At 32.6% G+C, this 15,879-nt stretch overlaps 4 protein-coding genes across 7 annotated transcripts; 2 read left to right on the top strand and 2 right to left on the bottom strand.

Annotated features, from left to right (window-relative positions):
* Positions 1-180: 180 nt before the first annotated feature.
* On the bottom strand, positions 181-7,433 carry LOC116337904 (serine/threonine-protein kinase GL21140). 4 transcript variants are annotated; one of them, XM_031762851.1, is made up of 9 exons: positions 7,032-7,433; positions 5,103-5,159; positions 4,448-4,771; positions 4,282-4,375; positions 3,141-4,203; positions 2,944-3,060; positions 2,798-2,853; positions 2,591-2,717; positions 181-2,519 (listed from the first exon to the last, which is right to left on the bottom strand). In XM_031762851.1, exons 2-9 carry the CDS (start codon positions 5,123-5,125, stop codon positions 2,356-2,358), a joined length of 1,968 nt encoding a protein of 655 aa, XP_031618711.1. In that variant the 5' UTR covers positions 5,126-5,159; positions 7,032-7,433; the 3' UTR covers positions 181-2,355. The 4 variants fall into 4 exon arrangements, with proteins under 4 accessions (XP_031618711.1, XP_031618712.1, XP_031618714.1 ...); XM_031762852.1 differs by lacking the exon at positions 5,103-5,159 and having other exon boundaries at positions 7,032-7,432; XM_031762854.1 differs by lacking the exons at positions 5,103-5,159; positions 7,032-7,433 and adding an exon at positions 6,879-6,968.
* Positions 7,434-7,674: 241 nt separating this feature from the next.
* On the top strand, positions 7,675-9,347 carry LOC116337906 (iron-sulfur protein NUBPL). The gene is made up of 5 exons (XM_031762855.1): positions 7,675-7,986; positions 8,135-8,288; positions 8,354-8,382; positions 8,449-8,579; positions 8,647-9,347. Exons 1-5 carry the CDS (start codon positions 7,957-7,959, stop codon positions 9,176-9,178), a joined length of 876 nt encoding a protein of 291 aa, XP_031618715.1. The 5' UTR covers positions 7,675-7,956; the 3' UTR covers positions 9,179-9,347.
* Positions 9,348-12,429: 3,082 nt separating this feature from the next.
* On the top strand, positions 12,430-13,666 carry LOC116338048. Its single transcript, XM_031763092.1, has 5 exons — positions 12,430-12,470; positions 12,561-12,741; positions 12,828-12,990; positions 13,066-13,464; positions 13,527-13,666. The coding sequence occupies exons 1-5, from the start codon at positions 12,436-12,438 to the stop codon at positions 13,664-13,666; spliced, it is 918 nt and encodes a 305-aa protein (XP_031618952.1). The 5' UTR covers positions 12,430-12,435.
* Positions 13,667-13,762: 96 nt separating this feature from the next.
* Positions 13,763-15,546, bottom strand: LOC116338047 (deoxynucleotidyltransferase terminal-interacting protein 2). Its single transcript, XM_031763091.1, has 3 exons — positions 15,264-15,546; positions 14,836-15,188; positions 13,763-14,204 (listed from the first exon to the last, which is right to left on the bottom strand). Exons 1-3 carry the CDS (start codon positions 15,460-15,462, stop codon positions 13,830-13,832), a joined length of 927 nt encoding a protein of 308 aa, XP_031618951.1. The 5' UTR covers positions 15,463-15,546; the 3' UTR covers positions 13,763-13,829.
* Between the last annotated feature and the right edge of the window lie 333 nt (positions 15,547-15,879).

Here is a 15,879-nt window from a genome sequence, read left to right as displayed (position 1 = left end):
CGTTATCATAATTTAAGATTTATTCGTTGAAACTTCAACGCAAAACGATTAAAACTCAGCAATTTTTTCTGCAGATTTTGATTTAATTTGTTGTATTCATATGTTTATAAAATAATTGCACAATCTTAAAATCAAAGAAATTGCTGATATAAATGAATAAAGAGTCTTTTCAATCGCGCCATTTGAAAAAAAAAAATGTTTTTTTTTTTGCCGAAATTGTTAATACAATTGAATTTCTGCAAACAATCGCAATTTATAATGTTAATTGTTATTTCTTCTGAGATTGAGTAGCGATTTATTTCCACTTTCTTCATAATTTTTAATTTTGCTCACTTGTGAGATTAATATTCAATGATAATTAATAATAGCCGATAGATAATAGAGCCCAATATGTGCGTGTGCATCTTTATAATAATGATGTGTTTCAAGATTTTTAATTATTTGCAAAATAACAGTTTTTTCTTTTGATTTTATAAAAAATGCCAAAAAGTGGTTTTACAAAATTATAACAAAAAAGCGCAAAATTTACAATCAACTATTTTCCCATTCATCAGTTGCATCTGCATAAATAAAGGCACAACTACACTTTGGTGAACTTTCTTCAAATGGCTCTATTTTTTTTATATGATATGCATACGTAGTAGAATATTGCATAGCAACATCAATTTTTGTGCGGCAGCATAAAATTACAACATAAAAGCTAAGTGAATTAATGTCTAGCGAAGTTATCCGCGTATGTTCTGCAAAATTACTGAGAGGGTAATTCAAGAGGCTCATTGGCACTTTACTCTATTGGTCAACACAGTAAAGTGCCATGCCAGGCCACTTTAGTTACCCTCTCAGTAATTTTGCAGAACATACTGAGGATAAAACACAATGCGGACAACTTGCAGTATTTGGGTCAGACAATAATTCGCAGTTTTATTCAGACATTAATTCGCTAAAAATGTGAATCTATGTCTAGACGTTAATTCCCAATTTACATTCAAACATTATTTCGCACAAAACGCGAATTTATGTCAAAACACTAATTCGCATTTCACCCAGACATTAATTCATATGATATATATATGTGCTGATGTAAGTCATCAAAAATATGCTGCCGCATAAAAATTCATGTTGCTATGGAATATGCTACTACGTATGCATATCATATAAAAAAAATAGAGCCATTTGAAGAAAGTTCACTAAAGTGTAGTTATGCCTAAATAAATACTGCATTTGTTGTTATTCTGTTCGAAAAAAAAGTCTTCTTTTTTCATCGTCCATATCCGTATAGTATAAAATGTCTTTTCATCATAAATATTCTTGAATTAAATACACTTATATTCTGGATGTATGTGTACAGGTTATGAATCTCATTGGCAAATAAATTTGCGTTTATAAATTAATTACAAACTACAAATTCCTTATCTCATTATGTTCAAATAACAATAAGGTTATCACTATAAATCTCATTCCATTCGAATTGAGGGAGGATAGTATTTTACAAGTATTTTTGTTCAATAATAATAATAATAATAATACGCTATTTAAATAATTTATGTCAATGAAATTGGGATCCAAAGCAGTCAATATGCTGAGACGTAAATGTGTAAAATTTTATAAAAAAATCAATTGTATGAGAGAATGGTTTCGTGTACAAGGAATTTGTGTTTTAGATAGAACTGATCGGATACGGAATAACTTGGATAGATGTTTTTCGAGAGAAAAATTCCTATTCGTTTGAAGCCAACGTTATTCACCAATAACAATGAACGGTTCATTTTATTTTGAGACAATAATATACAATTGGAAATACGAATGTTTGACCTATGCCAAAATAAATAGATGAAAAGCATTATAAAGTATACAATTCAATCAATCACAACACATCATTCTCTTTTTTCTTCAAACCAATCCATTCATTTTATAATTATTTTTAAATTAAATTTTGGATATGCTTGATTTTTTTTCAAACGAAAATATTTTGTTTTCGTATGTTCTAATTTCTAATTTATAAAGTTTGCTTATGCACAATACAAATACCATCATACCAAAACATAAAAAAATCATATTAATATCGATGTCTTTTCTGCCTTAAACTGGCCAAACAAATAAATACACTTTTAAAGGAAGCTTCTTGATCATTATTCAATATTTTTCCCTCCATGAAATGCATCTCAAACATTCAATAAACTAGCAAATAAATAATAATTTTATATGTATTATTAATAATGTGACAAATACATATCGCAAAAATGAAACAATGATGGAACATTTTACTCATCGGCCGACGTATACATTTTCTTTATACAAACGTGGCAAAAAGTATATATTCTTCCACAATTTTCAATGTTGTGGTGTTTTCACCATTCAACTCAGATCAATTAGTTCATCTAGTTTATTGGTGCTGATTGTATTGAGTGTCCATGGATGGTCGAGTACGTCTTCGCTTGAAAATCGAAGATCTGGATCAAGCTGTAGCATATTTGCGATACAATCACGAACTTCTTGTCCGATGTCATTCCAATATGGTTCTATTTAAAAAAATAAATAAATCAGTATATCAGCAATGAAAGGTTCCAGATGAAAAGAAATGTTTTATTACCTGGGAATTCATAAACACCCGACAAAATAGCATCGAAAAGTGGCTCTTGCTCATTGTCCGGTGACACAAATGGTGGAAAACCACAAAGTAAAATATACAAAATAATACCAGCCGCCCAAACATCAATCTGATAATGTACAAATATATATTGAGATTAAGATATTCATCCGTTTTGAAATATTTTGAAATTTAAATCGTATATTGTACCTTCAACCCGTATCCAGTTTCCATTAATATTTCGGGCGCAACATAAGTGGGTGTTCCTATTTTCAAAGAAATTTCGAAAAAGAAACCATTGAAAAAATCTCAAAACTATGAATTTTCAAAATTATTGTATTAAAAAAAATACAAACCACAAACAGCCGTTAGCGGCTCCGTTACTTCACATGCCAAACCAAAGTCAGCCAACTTTAGTTGTGTTATATGTCCTGCCTCATCTAATTCGACAAGTAAATTCTCCGGTTTAATATCTACAAATGGTTATACACAGAAAATTAGTGAAATACGTGATTGATAGAATGGCAAAACTATGAAGAGATCTCTAGCTTACCTCGATGAACAATCGATAAGGAATGTAGATAAGCCATAGCCGATGCGAGATGTCTAATCATTAAACGTGCCTCAGATTCGGAAAAACGAGTTACACGTGTTATTGCATCGAACAGATCACCACCGCTGACATACTCTAATATGAGAAACATATTGGCTGGCGTGTCGAAGTTTAAATGTAATGACATCACTTGTTCATGTTTCAATTTTTTCATTACTCTTATTTCGGCATCAATATAATGTTCTTTGCCCTTGCATTTCGACTTATCGATGATTTTCAAGGCAAAGTTCTTTTTATCGCTTTTCCGTTTGATTTTTAGTACAACAGCGAAATTTCCATCACCAATAACCGGACCCAATGTATAGTTATTTTGAATGATTTCTGGTAAACCAAGCGGATTTGAATCATCACACTGTGTGCTAGATACCAACTCTGTATCATCGTCACATTCAAATGTTGTATCATGCAAATTAACGGAATTCTTAATGGGCATCTGCGGTTTGGGGCCACTTCGTGCACTTCCTGTGCGCAATGTTTTTCTTGTCTGTTGTACAGCCTTTAATTCTTCTACTTCTAATCGGAAATCATCAGCATTTACACGTTCGCTTCCATATGCAAAAAATACATATTCATCACCAAAAAAGTCGGCCAACGTCTGTAATTGTGTTCCGGATAGTGTGTAAACTTTTCTAACGCATCCCGTATCTAATTTGGTCACATGGGTAATTGCTGTCAAAACATGTTCAAACGATGGGCTATTTCGTTTATTCAATAAAAGCCTAAGTATTTTTCGTGGTTTTGTTCCACTTCGAATGAGAGTTACGATGCGTGGATGCACAACGCTATCACGTTCGCTCAGGTCCACTTTATCGAATCCATTGATGTTGGCTCCATTAGAGCCAATTTTTAGTGGTGATGCCGGTCGTTGGGATCTTGTTAAGCGATTTGTCGTTTTATTACTTTGACCAAGTGGAGAAGAAGTGTAATCCAGTTTCTTATAACTTTCATTATTCACACAAACGACATAGCTTTGCGCGTCATCAAACTCATCCAAGCTTGTGATCTGTTGAAAAATAGAAAAGAAAAGTAATGAGTCTTTCTTTCCGGCTTTCGATTTTTTTATAGTAAAAAATAAACACACTTTCTTTCCTAATGTTGAGTAGATGTTGCGCACAGCACCTGACACACGATCTTCGAGAATTCGCGTCAAGTCCTCAGCCAGACTGTCAAAAGATCTGAAAAAAATGAAAAAATCAAATTGATTTTTTTCTGTTGAATTAAACATATAGATAACGAAAGATATTTACCTGTAACGTTCATTTGATACAGGAATCACAACACCGCCATAAAATTTATCGCCATTCCGAAAGAAACGGACTCGTTTCGCTTTTCTCGTTGGTGTTCTACTACTCGATAAACGTTTTTTTAGTGTGTTAGTTTTGTTGATAATAATCACTGAACCATTACTACTCGTTCCACCATTCTCTTCATCTCCCTCGATTGGGTCGCCATTGGTTATGCTTCCATTTAAATCTATTTCAGCCAGATCTTTATCCAATTCTGAATTTGAACTAGTTGAGCTATTACTTTGGCTCACTGCGGTCTGTAGTATAGTAGCACTTCCATCCATTCTAAACAAAATCACGAAAAATGCTTATTAGTATTACGAATATAACACGCTATTATGTTTGCTTCTTTCAATAATGATTGATTTTTGCACTACAGATGTTAATGGCAAAAAGCCAAATGGTCGTGAAAGTATTTATTGTTTTCTTTTAGAAAATGTGTCATAAATTATAAATATGTAGCTAAAAAGAAATCACATTTTAATGACTTATTCTAATCACGCTTTTCTATTCTGGTTTCGAAAGCCAAATGTCCGAACGAACAAAACTAATAATGATGAAAAATTCAAACGAAAAAAAAAATCGTATTTGTGAAAAAAGAGCCATTGACACGCACCTTGTTGTGTACGATTCTGGCATTTAATGTGTTACGCGGTCGTAGTCAAATGGTTTTCTGTAGAAACACCAGTAAAACGGTTAACTTAACTGTTGTAAGACAACTATCTGAAATTGCATTCAATAAGCGCACAAAGCCATAAATACATGATCAAATCCAATCACTTTGGATGTAAACAGTAATCCAAACGCAACTGAAGTGAGACGAACAAAAGAGAGATACCGACAGAAACGACAATATGATTGCAGTAGAAAATTGAATGAAATAAAACAACGAAAACATTGTTTCGGAAGTAATGGTGTGCTTTCTTTCGTCGTTACATTCACAATTGCGTACTCTCTTCATTTATGTACTCGTGCTCATGTTCATATTCATATTTATGTTTATCATGGATATTTTCTTTTTTTGGCCCAATTTACCGATACGAAATGAATGAGAGAGAGAGAGAGACTCCGAATTTCTCTTGAATGCCTAAGACAGTGGTGTGCGTGTTTCTTTGCGATTTTTTTCTATATTACTTTCTTTCTATAACAAACGGCATTTCATTCATTATTATGATTGCGCATTAAATGCTGTTCTTCATACATACATTTCTCTCTGCTTAAGTCGCGCTCCACCTTATTTTCGCGAAAATGCTTGAACAGGTAAATATACCCGGTAGGGGCAAATACAAGAAACATTGAATACTTTTTCCGTTTGTATTTCAATTTACAGATTCGCTCTACTTTCATGCCGATTACGATATATAGCCTTTGTTGATTGCGGATAAGAAAAATCACCTTCGTCAACACCAGAGTTAATATATACATACACAAAATCACAATTTATGTACGATGCAGTGCAGCAGCACCTTTGTTTTTTGATACACCACGCTACGCTTACACATATCACTAATGGAATTTTATAATTGCCACTCGTACGTACACATTTTTTTTTCTCGATTCATTTCTATTAAATATACATCTATAACATATATGTATAACTTTGGAATGAGCGAAGAATTCGTGCTCAAGTACCTGTTTGCATAGTTTTTGATATATTACGAAAGGTAAATGCTTTTTTCTGCCATTTTTGTTGTTGTTGTTAGTTTACCTAGTAGCGTCTACTGGTTACCATAAAAATAAATAATTCAGTTTGTGTGATTTTGAGCGCACAGCAACGTCTTGCAATAAAAAAAATGTTTTCAGAATATATATTCGCCATGCTAGTATTCTTGTATGGATTTCGTTTGACTTTCTTTTCAATGAGCTAGCGATACAAATTGTTGATTTCGGGCAAATCAATATTTTTTTATTGTAAATTATTCAAATAATATTGTAATGACATGACTTCAAGAAACACTAATAATGGAAGCGAAAACATGATAAATCATGGTTTCATAATAAAAGAAGTGTGAAGCAACAACATTGGAAAATGTTTTCCATGAAATCACTGTTTGTATTTGTTAGGCATGAAAAAAAAAATGTTTTTCAATATCGTCTTCAATAATAATTGATATGTATTCACACACCCATGAACAAATCGATTAACTTGCATTGGAAATTGTGACCAGCGATAAGTATCCCATACACTTCAATTTCAATATGTAAAAAATAAAAACAATAGAAAATCAACGATATGATGTACTGCGTATATATTCCGGTTGATGTATTGCTTTTTGCACAAGACGCATCCTATTTAACTAATCAAAAACCGCACCTCATTTATAATAGCAAATTCGGACATTTGGCTGATAAAATGCAAAGTGGAAAACAATTAATGGAATTAATAAAATACCGAAGACAGTTTTGCACTGATTTTAATTCATTGATTGACAACGATTCATTTCGTCTCTTTTCACTTTCTTTAATGAACACATTTTCTGTCAATTACTTTTCTTATGAATTGTGAAACAATGGGGAAATTTTATTAACATCACTCCTTATTTACCTTTTTGAAGATTTTTTTCTGTGTGTGTTTGGCTTGTGAACGGGATTTAAATGAATTTTATGGCCAATAAGATAGTAGCATGAATTATCTCACACAGAAATAAAATACATATTTACAACCAAAATTGATAAAACACTTTACACTTTTTTCTGAGCGCAGACACAAGATTTGAGACTTTTTTGTGGCAATTTTTATAAACTATATGTAGACTGTTTGGCGAGTTAAACGGCGTTTTATCACATTAGAATATGAATTTAATCAAACAAAAACGTTGACATTGAATTTACAATACACAAAAAATTCGGTAAATATACAAAATATAAATTCCAAGTTTTTAAAACAACTCAACCGATTGTCCGCCCATTTACTTAGCACGAGAGTGAGACACACAGAAAAGAAGCTGAAAAATACTTTAAGAATGAAGAGAATTTCTATGCACAATTGTTGTGTGCTATAACACATTGACAACGAGGACCGTCGACAGACTTATCGAGCAGAGATAAAGTTAGAGGGAGACACAATCAATCCACTTCTACATCTAACACTGTGTATACAGTTTGATTTTGTTTTATTCACATATTGCAGTATGGTATTCGGTAGGTGTAGTTGTGTGCGTCTGTCTTTGTATTTGTATACGAAAAAGTAGCAAATCAAATCAACTCTAGAATCGGTTTACTTTCGAATTGTCAATTTACGGTTCAAATATATATATTATTCAACGAGCATTGCACATGCATTCGCGGTAAACCAAAATCTGAGCGATATTATTGATCGAACGGGACCTTGTGTTTATCAAATTAAAATTTTCATTTGAAAAAGATTTTTATATTGAATAACAACTTTCTTCAGACCGCTTCATCTGTCATTATTTGTCAAAACTAGTTTAACCTAACATTTTTAAACAAAATTGTAGATAATGTAAACAATGAGATTTATTTTACGAACATTCAGCTCGGTATGAACAAAAAAATTGCATAAATATATTAAATTTTTGATTTTTTTTTTTTGTCTTTTGTTTTTTCGTAAACTTATGAAGTCGAAGATCAAAAGAATAAACTATCATTTGTAGTATTGATTTGTAAAATCTCTTTAAACTATCATAGAGATGGAGCAGTGCCAGTTACAGCACGAACCCAACTCAACGGCAAACCGAAATGATGGCTCGAGGTTTACCGAAACAAATGCATTTAGATGGTGTAAAGGATATTGTGGTGGTTGCATCTGGAAAAGGTGGCGTTGGAAAAAGTACAACGTCAGGTGATTTCTTTATTTCTTACTCCAATGGACACTTTTGGAAAATTATCATTACCTTTTTTTAATAGTAAATCTGGCAGTAATGTTGGCTCAAATGGTAAAAAATGAAATTTTAATGATCAAAATAATCAGAAGTTTAAGCTAAATTGACTTTAATTTGAAGGGGAAACGTGTTGGACTACTTGACGGTGATGTATTTGGTCCATCGATACCGCTAATGATGAACTTGAACGATACTCCACTTGTCGATGAAAATAATTTAATGATTCCTCTACAAAATTATGGCGTCAAGTGGTATTTATACACATATCAATTCTAATCGCGCCGATATGAACGTGACAATGTTTTTTTTTTATTTCAGTATTTCGATGGGTTTCTTAATCGATCCAAATAAACCTATAATTTGGAGAGGACCATTGGTAATGTCAGCATTGCAACGGCTTTTAAGAGGTGTTTCATGGAAGCCGCTAGATATTTTGATTATCGATACTCCACCTGGGACGGGCGATATACACTTATCAATTGCACAAAATGTACCAGTTTCTGGTACAATACTAGTTAGTACACCGCAAACGGCAGCTTTGAATGTTACAAAACGCGGAGCCGAAATGTATCAAACACTGAAAGTTCCGCTAATTGGACTGGTTGAGAATATGAGTCATGTAATCTGTACGAATTGCAAAGAAAAACTACAAATATACCCAAAGAATACGGCAGAATTGGCAAACGATCTTGGTGTCGATATTCTGGCTTCATTGCCAATGGATTCACAAGTGTCGCATTGTGCAGACTCGGGCGTTCCTATTGTTGTAAAATCAACAAATTCTACACATCATAAGTGCTATGAAAATATTGCGAACAAATTACTGGATTTTCTGGATAAACACCAATAAAATTTTAACATTCATTTATGAACAAAATTTTGTATCAAACTTGACAATGATATGATCAAATAGATATGATCTGATATGATTTGATAGATATGATTTGATATGATCAAATAGAATACAGATTTCAGTGAAATCATTTCACAATCAATAAAACACTTATTTAATCATGTAATTGGCAAATCCTCCACTTTGGTTTGTTTGGATCATTTTTTTTTCATTCTCGATCTAAGCTATTTAAAAAAAAGTCCTAAACTATCAGTTGCAACACTGTGCTCGAATAGTCTTTTTTGATTATTTTCATTTATACAAATGTTATTTTTTTGCTCGCAATCCGATATTTTCGAAGCAGCAAAAATATGTGCTGTTTACAATTTGACCAAATGATACATGCCGGTTCTTATAGCATCTTGAGAGAACTTTGAAATTGCAATTCCAAGTGAATATATAATAGGGCGCTGATTTTCATTTCTATGTATGCACAATTGAACGCTCTAGAATAAAAACAACTTATTGTTTACTCGCATATCGAAACGGAACTCAAAACGGGTGCATATCAAAGCGAGACAATATTTAGTTATCATAGGAATAGAGAACATTGGCTTTTTATTATGCGAAATATGTAAGTTTCATTTTGTGCTGATAACTAGCTACTGTTCTGCCCTGTTTTAGTAACAGAATTTTGTTTCGCTTTGATATGCGACGCAGTTTAACGGTATAAATACTTCACACTCTCGAAGGCTCGGTATAGAACACACAAAAAGTGAAAAAAAAAAAAACTTCTTATTCTCAAATTTCATAAACAATCAAATGGATTGTATCAGCAATTTTTATTGCGCAGTTGTGTGTCAATAGAACGTTGTTTGTAAATACATTGCCATGCATTGAGAAATAACATGTAAGGGTGAGTTAGATAGTATTGAACAACGATTTGGGTGACAGAAATAGCAAATTTTTACAATCAGTCGCACCAGATGATATAGGCCATTTAGTTGTGCATAAAAATTGAGAAAAAAATCAGATTTTTTTTTTCACTTTTCATGCTCTATACCGAGTCTCCGAGAGTTTCATATAAACTCGCCTTGTAATAGCCAAATGACGCCTATTGATTCCATCACGATTGGTATTCGCTTACTATTCAATAGGCATCACATAGCAAGTTTATATGAAACTCTCGGAGACTCGGTATAGAGCACTCAAACAGTGAAAAAAGTCCAGATCGTGAATTAGATGATATGGAATGCGATTTTTTCATTCTGATTTCACCAGGTGATATAGAAAATTGAGTAGTATTTGAGAATTGAAGAAAAAAAATGTAATTATTTTTTTCATTTTTCGCCAATTTTTACCATCTATATGGGAAGCTTGTATAAAAAACACGGAAGACCGCTAAATCACGATCTGGACTTTTTTCACTGTTTGAGTGCTCTATACCGAGTCTCCGAGAGTTTCATATAAACTTGCTATTTGATGCCTATTGAATAGTAAGCGAATACCAATCGTGATGGATATATCGTCATTTGGCTATTGCAAGGCGAGTTTATATGAAGCTCTCGGAGACTCGGTATAGAGCATGAAAAGTGAAAAAAAAATCTGATTTTTTTTCGCAATTCTCGAACACCACAAAATGGTCTATATCATGTGATGTGATCAGAACATAAAAATGTGTCATCTTTGTCACCCAAATCGTTGTCCAATGCTATCCTGCTCCTCCTTGTATGTATGAATGTTTACAACGGACATTCTATTCACACACAACTACGCAATAAAAGTCGCTGGTACAAGCCATTTGATTGTATATGAAATTTGAGAATAAGAAGTTTTTTTTCACTTTTTGTGTGTTCTATACCGAGCCTTCGAGAGTGTGAAGTATTTATATCGTTAAACTGCGTCGCATATCAAAGCGAAACAAAATTCTGTTACTAAAACAAGGCAGAACAGTAGCTAGTTATCAGTACAAAATGAAACTTACATATTTCGCATAATAAAAAGCCAATGTTCTCTATTCCTATGATAACTAAATATTGTCTCGCTTTGATATGCACCCGTTTTGAGTTCCGTTTCGATATGCGAGTAAACAATAAGTTGTTTTTATTCTAGAGCGTTCAATTGTACACCGGTATCTCCAGCGATTCAAATTTCAATCACATATGATACCACTTCACACACATATATACAGCTACATTTATTGGAACGAAAATACAATACATTCAAAATTCTTGAAGATTTATTTTTAAATATGGTCCTGGTTTAGCCCTACAATAGTCTTTTGCTTAAACCGACTAAAATGTTGAAACATGATGTTGGATCAATATCATGTGATCTAATAATGGATTTTGAGTTAAACTGTAAACGCACTAAATATTAAAGAACATATCATTCTCTGACATTCATATATCAATGATGTGCATGTGCATATGTTATTTCTAATAAATCGAAAAACAATTTTTTATGTTGTTCTTCACGTTTATATATTATTTGTGTAAAAAATATCGGCTCAAGTTAATTTTTAATACAATATCAAGGATTTGCTTTTGTTTCGTGATTTTGATATATATCTGGCTTTATGGAACCGATGCAAAAAGTTAACAGTTGATGATATGCCTTATATACTGATTATATCCATCTTTTCAATGATATTTATATGCTTTTTTCATCTTATTGTTGTAATATCGTTTAAAATACTTAAAATTGTAAAGCATTGGGACCAATGGAATATTTTAGCAAAAGTTATCGGAACTATCGTGTATATACGGACATGGATATTTTTGGTGAGGAATAAATTATATTGAATAAATTTCAATAAGTTTTACGATTGTGTATTTAATTTTCGCAGCAATCTAGTTTGGATATTTTTGGAAGTGTGATTGCAAAACTATGGTTTGCACTAAATTTGATCATTGGTATTTATGATGATGAATTTTAATTAGCCATTGGAAATAAACTATAATATTTTACTTTTCCGCACACACCTAGTGTGTAAGGTAAAGTATTGGAATCGGTCGAAAAATTAACACCCATAAAAAATGTGTTTTCTGGGTGTTTTTGGGGCCAGGGAACACGAATCTAGCGTTTTTTCGATGTCCGAATGTATGTGCGTACCCTGTACCCTGTACGCTGTACCCTGTACGCAAAAATTTGTTAACACGATAACTTTCAAACAAGAAAAGTAATTCAAAATCTGACTTCACAGGATGATTAGGGGTGCCGAGGAATAGAAACCATTAGGTTTTGAGCGACTTTGGTTGACAGGGTAAAGTGTCATGTCTGGTGTGATGCCCATGTTCATCTTACGGATGTAAGACATTTTATTTTTGTTTATAGCAATCGCCGTGATGTGCGTAGGGAGAAAGGATTTGGAATCTAATCTTAAATTAATCTATCATAGTTCAATGCTATTCGTATGGATGGTGTCAACTGCACTCTCTATGACATTGTTATGGCAATCTTTATCAGATCATTGGGAAGATATTGAAATTTGGGATTCAAAATGGATTCTGCCAGCTGTCGCATATCCAGCAATGAACGTTATAAGTCATTTCGCGCTGATTTACTATACTATTAATAACGTGAGTGAACAAATTATCAATTTTAATGAAAACCTATTTGTATAATCAATTTTATAAAATTCTTTTAAAACACATTAACTCTATAGGGTGACGAAGAACGAGTGCGGGAAATAGCCACAATACGGAATCAAAAACATTATATTGCTTGTATAATATTTGTTATTGAAATGATACACAATTTTTTTAAACATCCAGCAGATCTGTTTGATTTTTTTCCTTTCATGTTGTTGCAGATTCTGCTTACCATTCGTTCGTATTTTTAATTCATTGATACTAACATGTTACTGAAAATTAATTCGATCTTTTCGATTTTCATTCATACAGTTGGAACATGCGAACGTTGTCAAAACTTGTATCCTTGTACAAGCAAATGTTTTGGCAAAGAACCCTACAAATGGTTGGCTGATACCAATTCATGTCCACATTCATTTCCTTTCGGTTTTTTATGGTTTTTGTTTGTGCATTGTTATATGGGTTTTTGTTGGATGAAACTCTATACATTTTGGTACTATTTTCCATATTCATGTATGGGATATTTTCCAGTTTATTTATTTTATGACGTTTCAAATATAGAAGATATAGACTTAGATGAATGTCGTGGTAGATTTAGGGAATATCCAGCAGAAGATTCAACTAGAAACGAATGGAAGTATTTTCTGGAGATATGCGGTCTATATAATGAATATTTAATCATAATTTTCTTTATACATATTTCATCACTTTGTATGTATATCATTTTTTTTAGTTATTTTTTGTTTTAACGCATTGCATTTGTTTACTTACAGGCCATTCTTATTTTCTGTGTCCTCAAATACACTTGAAAAGATCAGAACAAATTAAAAAGAAAGAAGAATTCAACTTATGTTTGGAAATAAAAGAGCTCGACAACATCTGTGTAGAAGCAGCAAACAGTCCTAAAAACTGAAACTTTTAGAAAATTTAGATTTTATATGTAGTGGTTTGTAATACATTACATTTGTCGTCATTTACATCAATAAAAAAAGAAATGAATTGTAATAAATAGATTAAAAATAACCAAGTGGTAGTTTTTTTTGGTAAAAATCGAGAGATATATTTTTTATATTTTATTAAGATTTCTTCTTTAATTTTTTCATTTTTTTATATGCTTTCTTAAAACCAGTATTTCTCTTTTCGGCCAAAACTTCTTGATATTTTCGTTTGTTGTATCGCTGAAATTCAGCATCCTCCAACAATTCATCGACCAGCGACTTCTTCTTGCTCACTCGTTCACCACGATCATTGTATTTATCCAAAGGTGATGGCAACACAGTACCAACTTGAAAGTATTTTGGCAATGTCTTTAAATCGTTCTTTTTGTAAAAATGTGTCGGATTTAATACAGAACGCATTTGGATAACTTCCAAATCTTGACGTAGTTCGTCGGTGACTTCGGTAGCTGGTATATTGAACCAATCTTTGCCTTTTGTTTTTGATGCTTCGGCCTATAAATGCAATGAAACAATGTTTGATGATTTAGCGCAGTTTGTGTAAAATTAAATGTTATGTTTAATTTTTAAGTGATCAGATTACTAAAGAGACATCATAATATTCACAATCAGCCGAATAGAACAACCCATTTTCATATAAAAAAAGAATTCCATTTGGCTAATTTTCGAAATTGTTACATTGTCAAGATCGATTTGATCATCGACAGAAAGCTATTTCTGCCAATCAACAAATGAACACCTTGCATTCAGCAACAAATCCGAAGAACGAACCATGTAAAAAATGTATGGCGACAAGTTTATCAATTACCACATAACTGACTGGTATCGATTGTTGACGCCAACTAAAACATACAAAACAAAGGTCATTGGGAAAAATTCAGAAAGAACTTTTCCTGCTGAAATTTGCTTTGCAGTTTTAAAAATGTCTCGCTGGCCTTACAATGCTTTCATTAGTCTAAAAGAAAATCACCAAGATTCAACGAGTGGAGTGGATGCAAAATAGGTTGAGTCATGTTCTATGGTCTGATATCAGTGGATATAAATCAGTGTCGCGTGTCACATCATTTCAAATTATTATAATTTGTGTAGAAAAAAAACCCATGTTGAATGTCAGATATAAAATTACCTTTCTTTGACGATGTGCTTCACGTTCTGACAAAACTTTCACCTCTCTCTTGGCCTGGATACCTTTTAGAACGTTGGTACTCATCTCCTTTTCAACATTTGTCTTTGTCAAATCCTTGTGAACATCGGTTAAATCGAATTCCTCTGTTTGCCATTGTCGTTTTGGTTTTTTGTCCGGTTTCACTGGTAAAACACCATTTATATTTGTCCACCCCATGGCCTTACAGAATGCATCTAAATCACTTTCTTCGTCTTTTTGATTCAAGCTGCATTCATCATTGTCGTAAAGTGGTTTGTTAAATAGCGCAGGTTTCTTCAAAATACTAATGATATCTACCGGTGGTGGTGGAATTCCTGTTATATTCGAGGAAAACCATTACTCAGTAAAATATTGCATTGAAATTCTCACATAAAATATAAAAAACATACCGCCATAATCGTAATCTTCGTCATCCTCTTCATTGTGATAATCGTAATTCTTCTCCACAGCTTTGGTATCTTCTTCTTCGTCATCGGTATTTTGATCATTTACACTTTTACTGTTTGAATATAATACTTCCGTATTGTCGTATTCGACTTTATCAAGAAGATTTTGTTCTCCAATCGTATCAACCGTGAACAAATCCATAATTTTAAAATGTTTTTGCTTGATTCATAACTCGTAACAATGCAATACAGTTGAAATGAATTTGACAATTTCAACCACGAGGCAAAACATTGTTTTATAATTTCCCTATTGGGATATTTGAAATGTCAAACTTTAAATTTGCATCGAGCACTACTAAAATATCAAATTATTCAGTGGTTAATCATTTTGTCTCTTTTGTACTTGCAACCTTTTGCAATGTAACGTATAGTTGTTTCTATTTCGTTCACTTGAGGGAAAGTAAATTGCCAACACACGTATCACCGTCTCATACGCACACACATACAGGGTATGCATACAATGTTCAAATGTATTGGTGTGCATTTCGTCGAATTCACGTTGGTGTGAAACGAAGGCAAATGAAGGGAAAGCATCGAAAACCGAAGCCATCTATATCTC

Source organism: Contarinia nasturtii, unplaced genomic scaffold, assembly GCF_009176525.2.
Source record: "Contarinia nasturtii isolate CC-2019 unplaced genomic scaffold, AAFC_CNas_1.1 Cnas_scaffold_350, whole genome shotgun sequence".
In the NCBI taxonomy this organism is placed as follows: domain Eukaryota; kingdom Metazoa; phylum Arthropoda; class Insecta; order Diptera; family Cecidomyiidae; genus Contarinia; species Contarinia nasturtii.
The sequence above is the reverse complement of the archived record's forward strand: the minus strand, read 5'-3'. Positions and strand labels throughout refer to the sequence as shown.

Excerpts from the sequence above, each read along its gene's own strand:
- LOC116337904 (XM_031762851.1), bottom strand. The coding sequence starts at position 5,125 with ATGCCAGAATCGTACACAACAAG. Across the intron at positions 2,854-2,943 it reads GCCGCTAACGGCTGTTTGTG|GAACACCCACTTATGTTGCG; the intron begins GTTTGTATTTTT and ends CTTTGAAAATAG. Across the intron at positions 2,718-2,797 it reads AAACTGGATACGGGTTGAAG|ATTGATGTTTGGGCGGCTGG; the intron begins GTACAATATACG and ends GTACATTATCAG.
- LOC116337906 (XM_031762855.1), top strand. The coding sequence starts at position 7,957 with ATGAGATTTATTTTACGAACATTCAGCTCG. Across the intron at positions 7,987-8,134 it reads TTTTACGAACATTCAGCTCG|AGATGGAGCAGTGCCAGTTA; the intron begins GTATGAACAAAA and ends AAACTATCATAG. Across the intron at positions 8,580-8,646 it reads CAAAATTATGGCGTCAAGTG|TATTTCGATGGGTTTCTTAA; the intron begins GTATTTATACAC and ends TTTTTATTTCAG.
- LOC116338048 (XM_031763092.1), top strand. The coding sequence starts at position 12,436 with ATGTCTGGTGTGATGCCCATGTTCATCTTACGGAT. Across the intron at positions 12,742-12,827 it reads TTTACTATACTATTAATAAC|GGTGACGAAGAACGAGTGCG; the intron begins GTGAGTGAACAA and ends TTAACTCTATAG. Across the intron at positions 12,991-13,065 it reads GCAGATTCTGCTTACCATTC|TTGGAACATGCGAACGTTGT; the intron begins GTTCGTATTTTT and ends TCATTCATACAG.
- LOC116338047 (XM_031763091.1), bottom strand. The coding sequence starts at position 15,462 with ATGGATTTGTTCACGGTTGATACGATTGGAGAACAAAATCTTCTTGAT. Across the intron at positions 15,189-15,263 it reads CGAAGATTACGATTATGGCG|GAATTCCACCACCACCGGTA; the intron begins GTATGTTTTTTA and ends CGAATATAACAG. Across the intron at positions 14,205-14,835 it reads AAGCACATCGTCAAAGAAAG|GCCGAAGCATCAAAAACAAA; the intron begins GTAATTTTATAT and ends TTGCATTTATAG.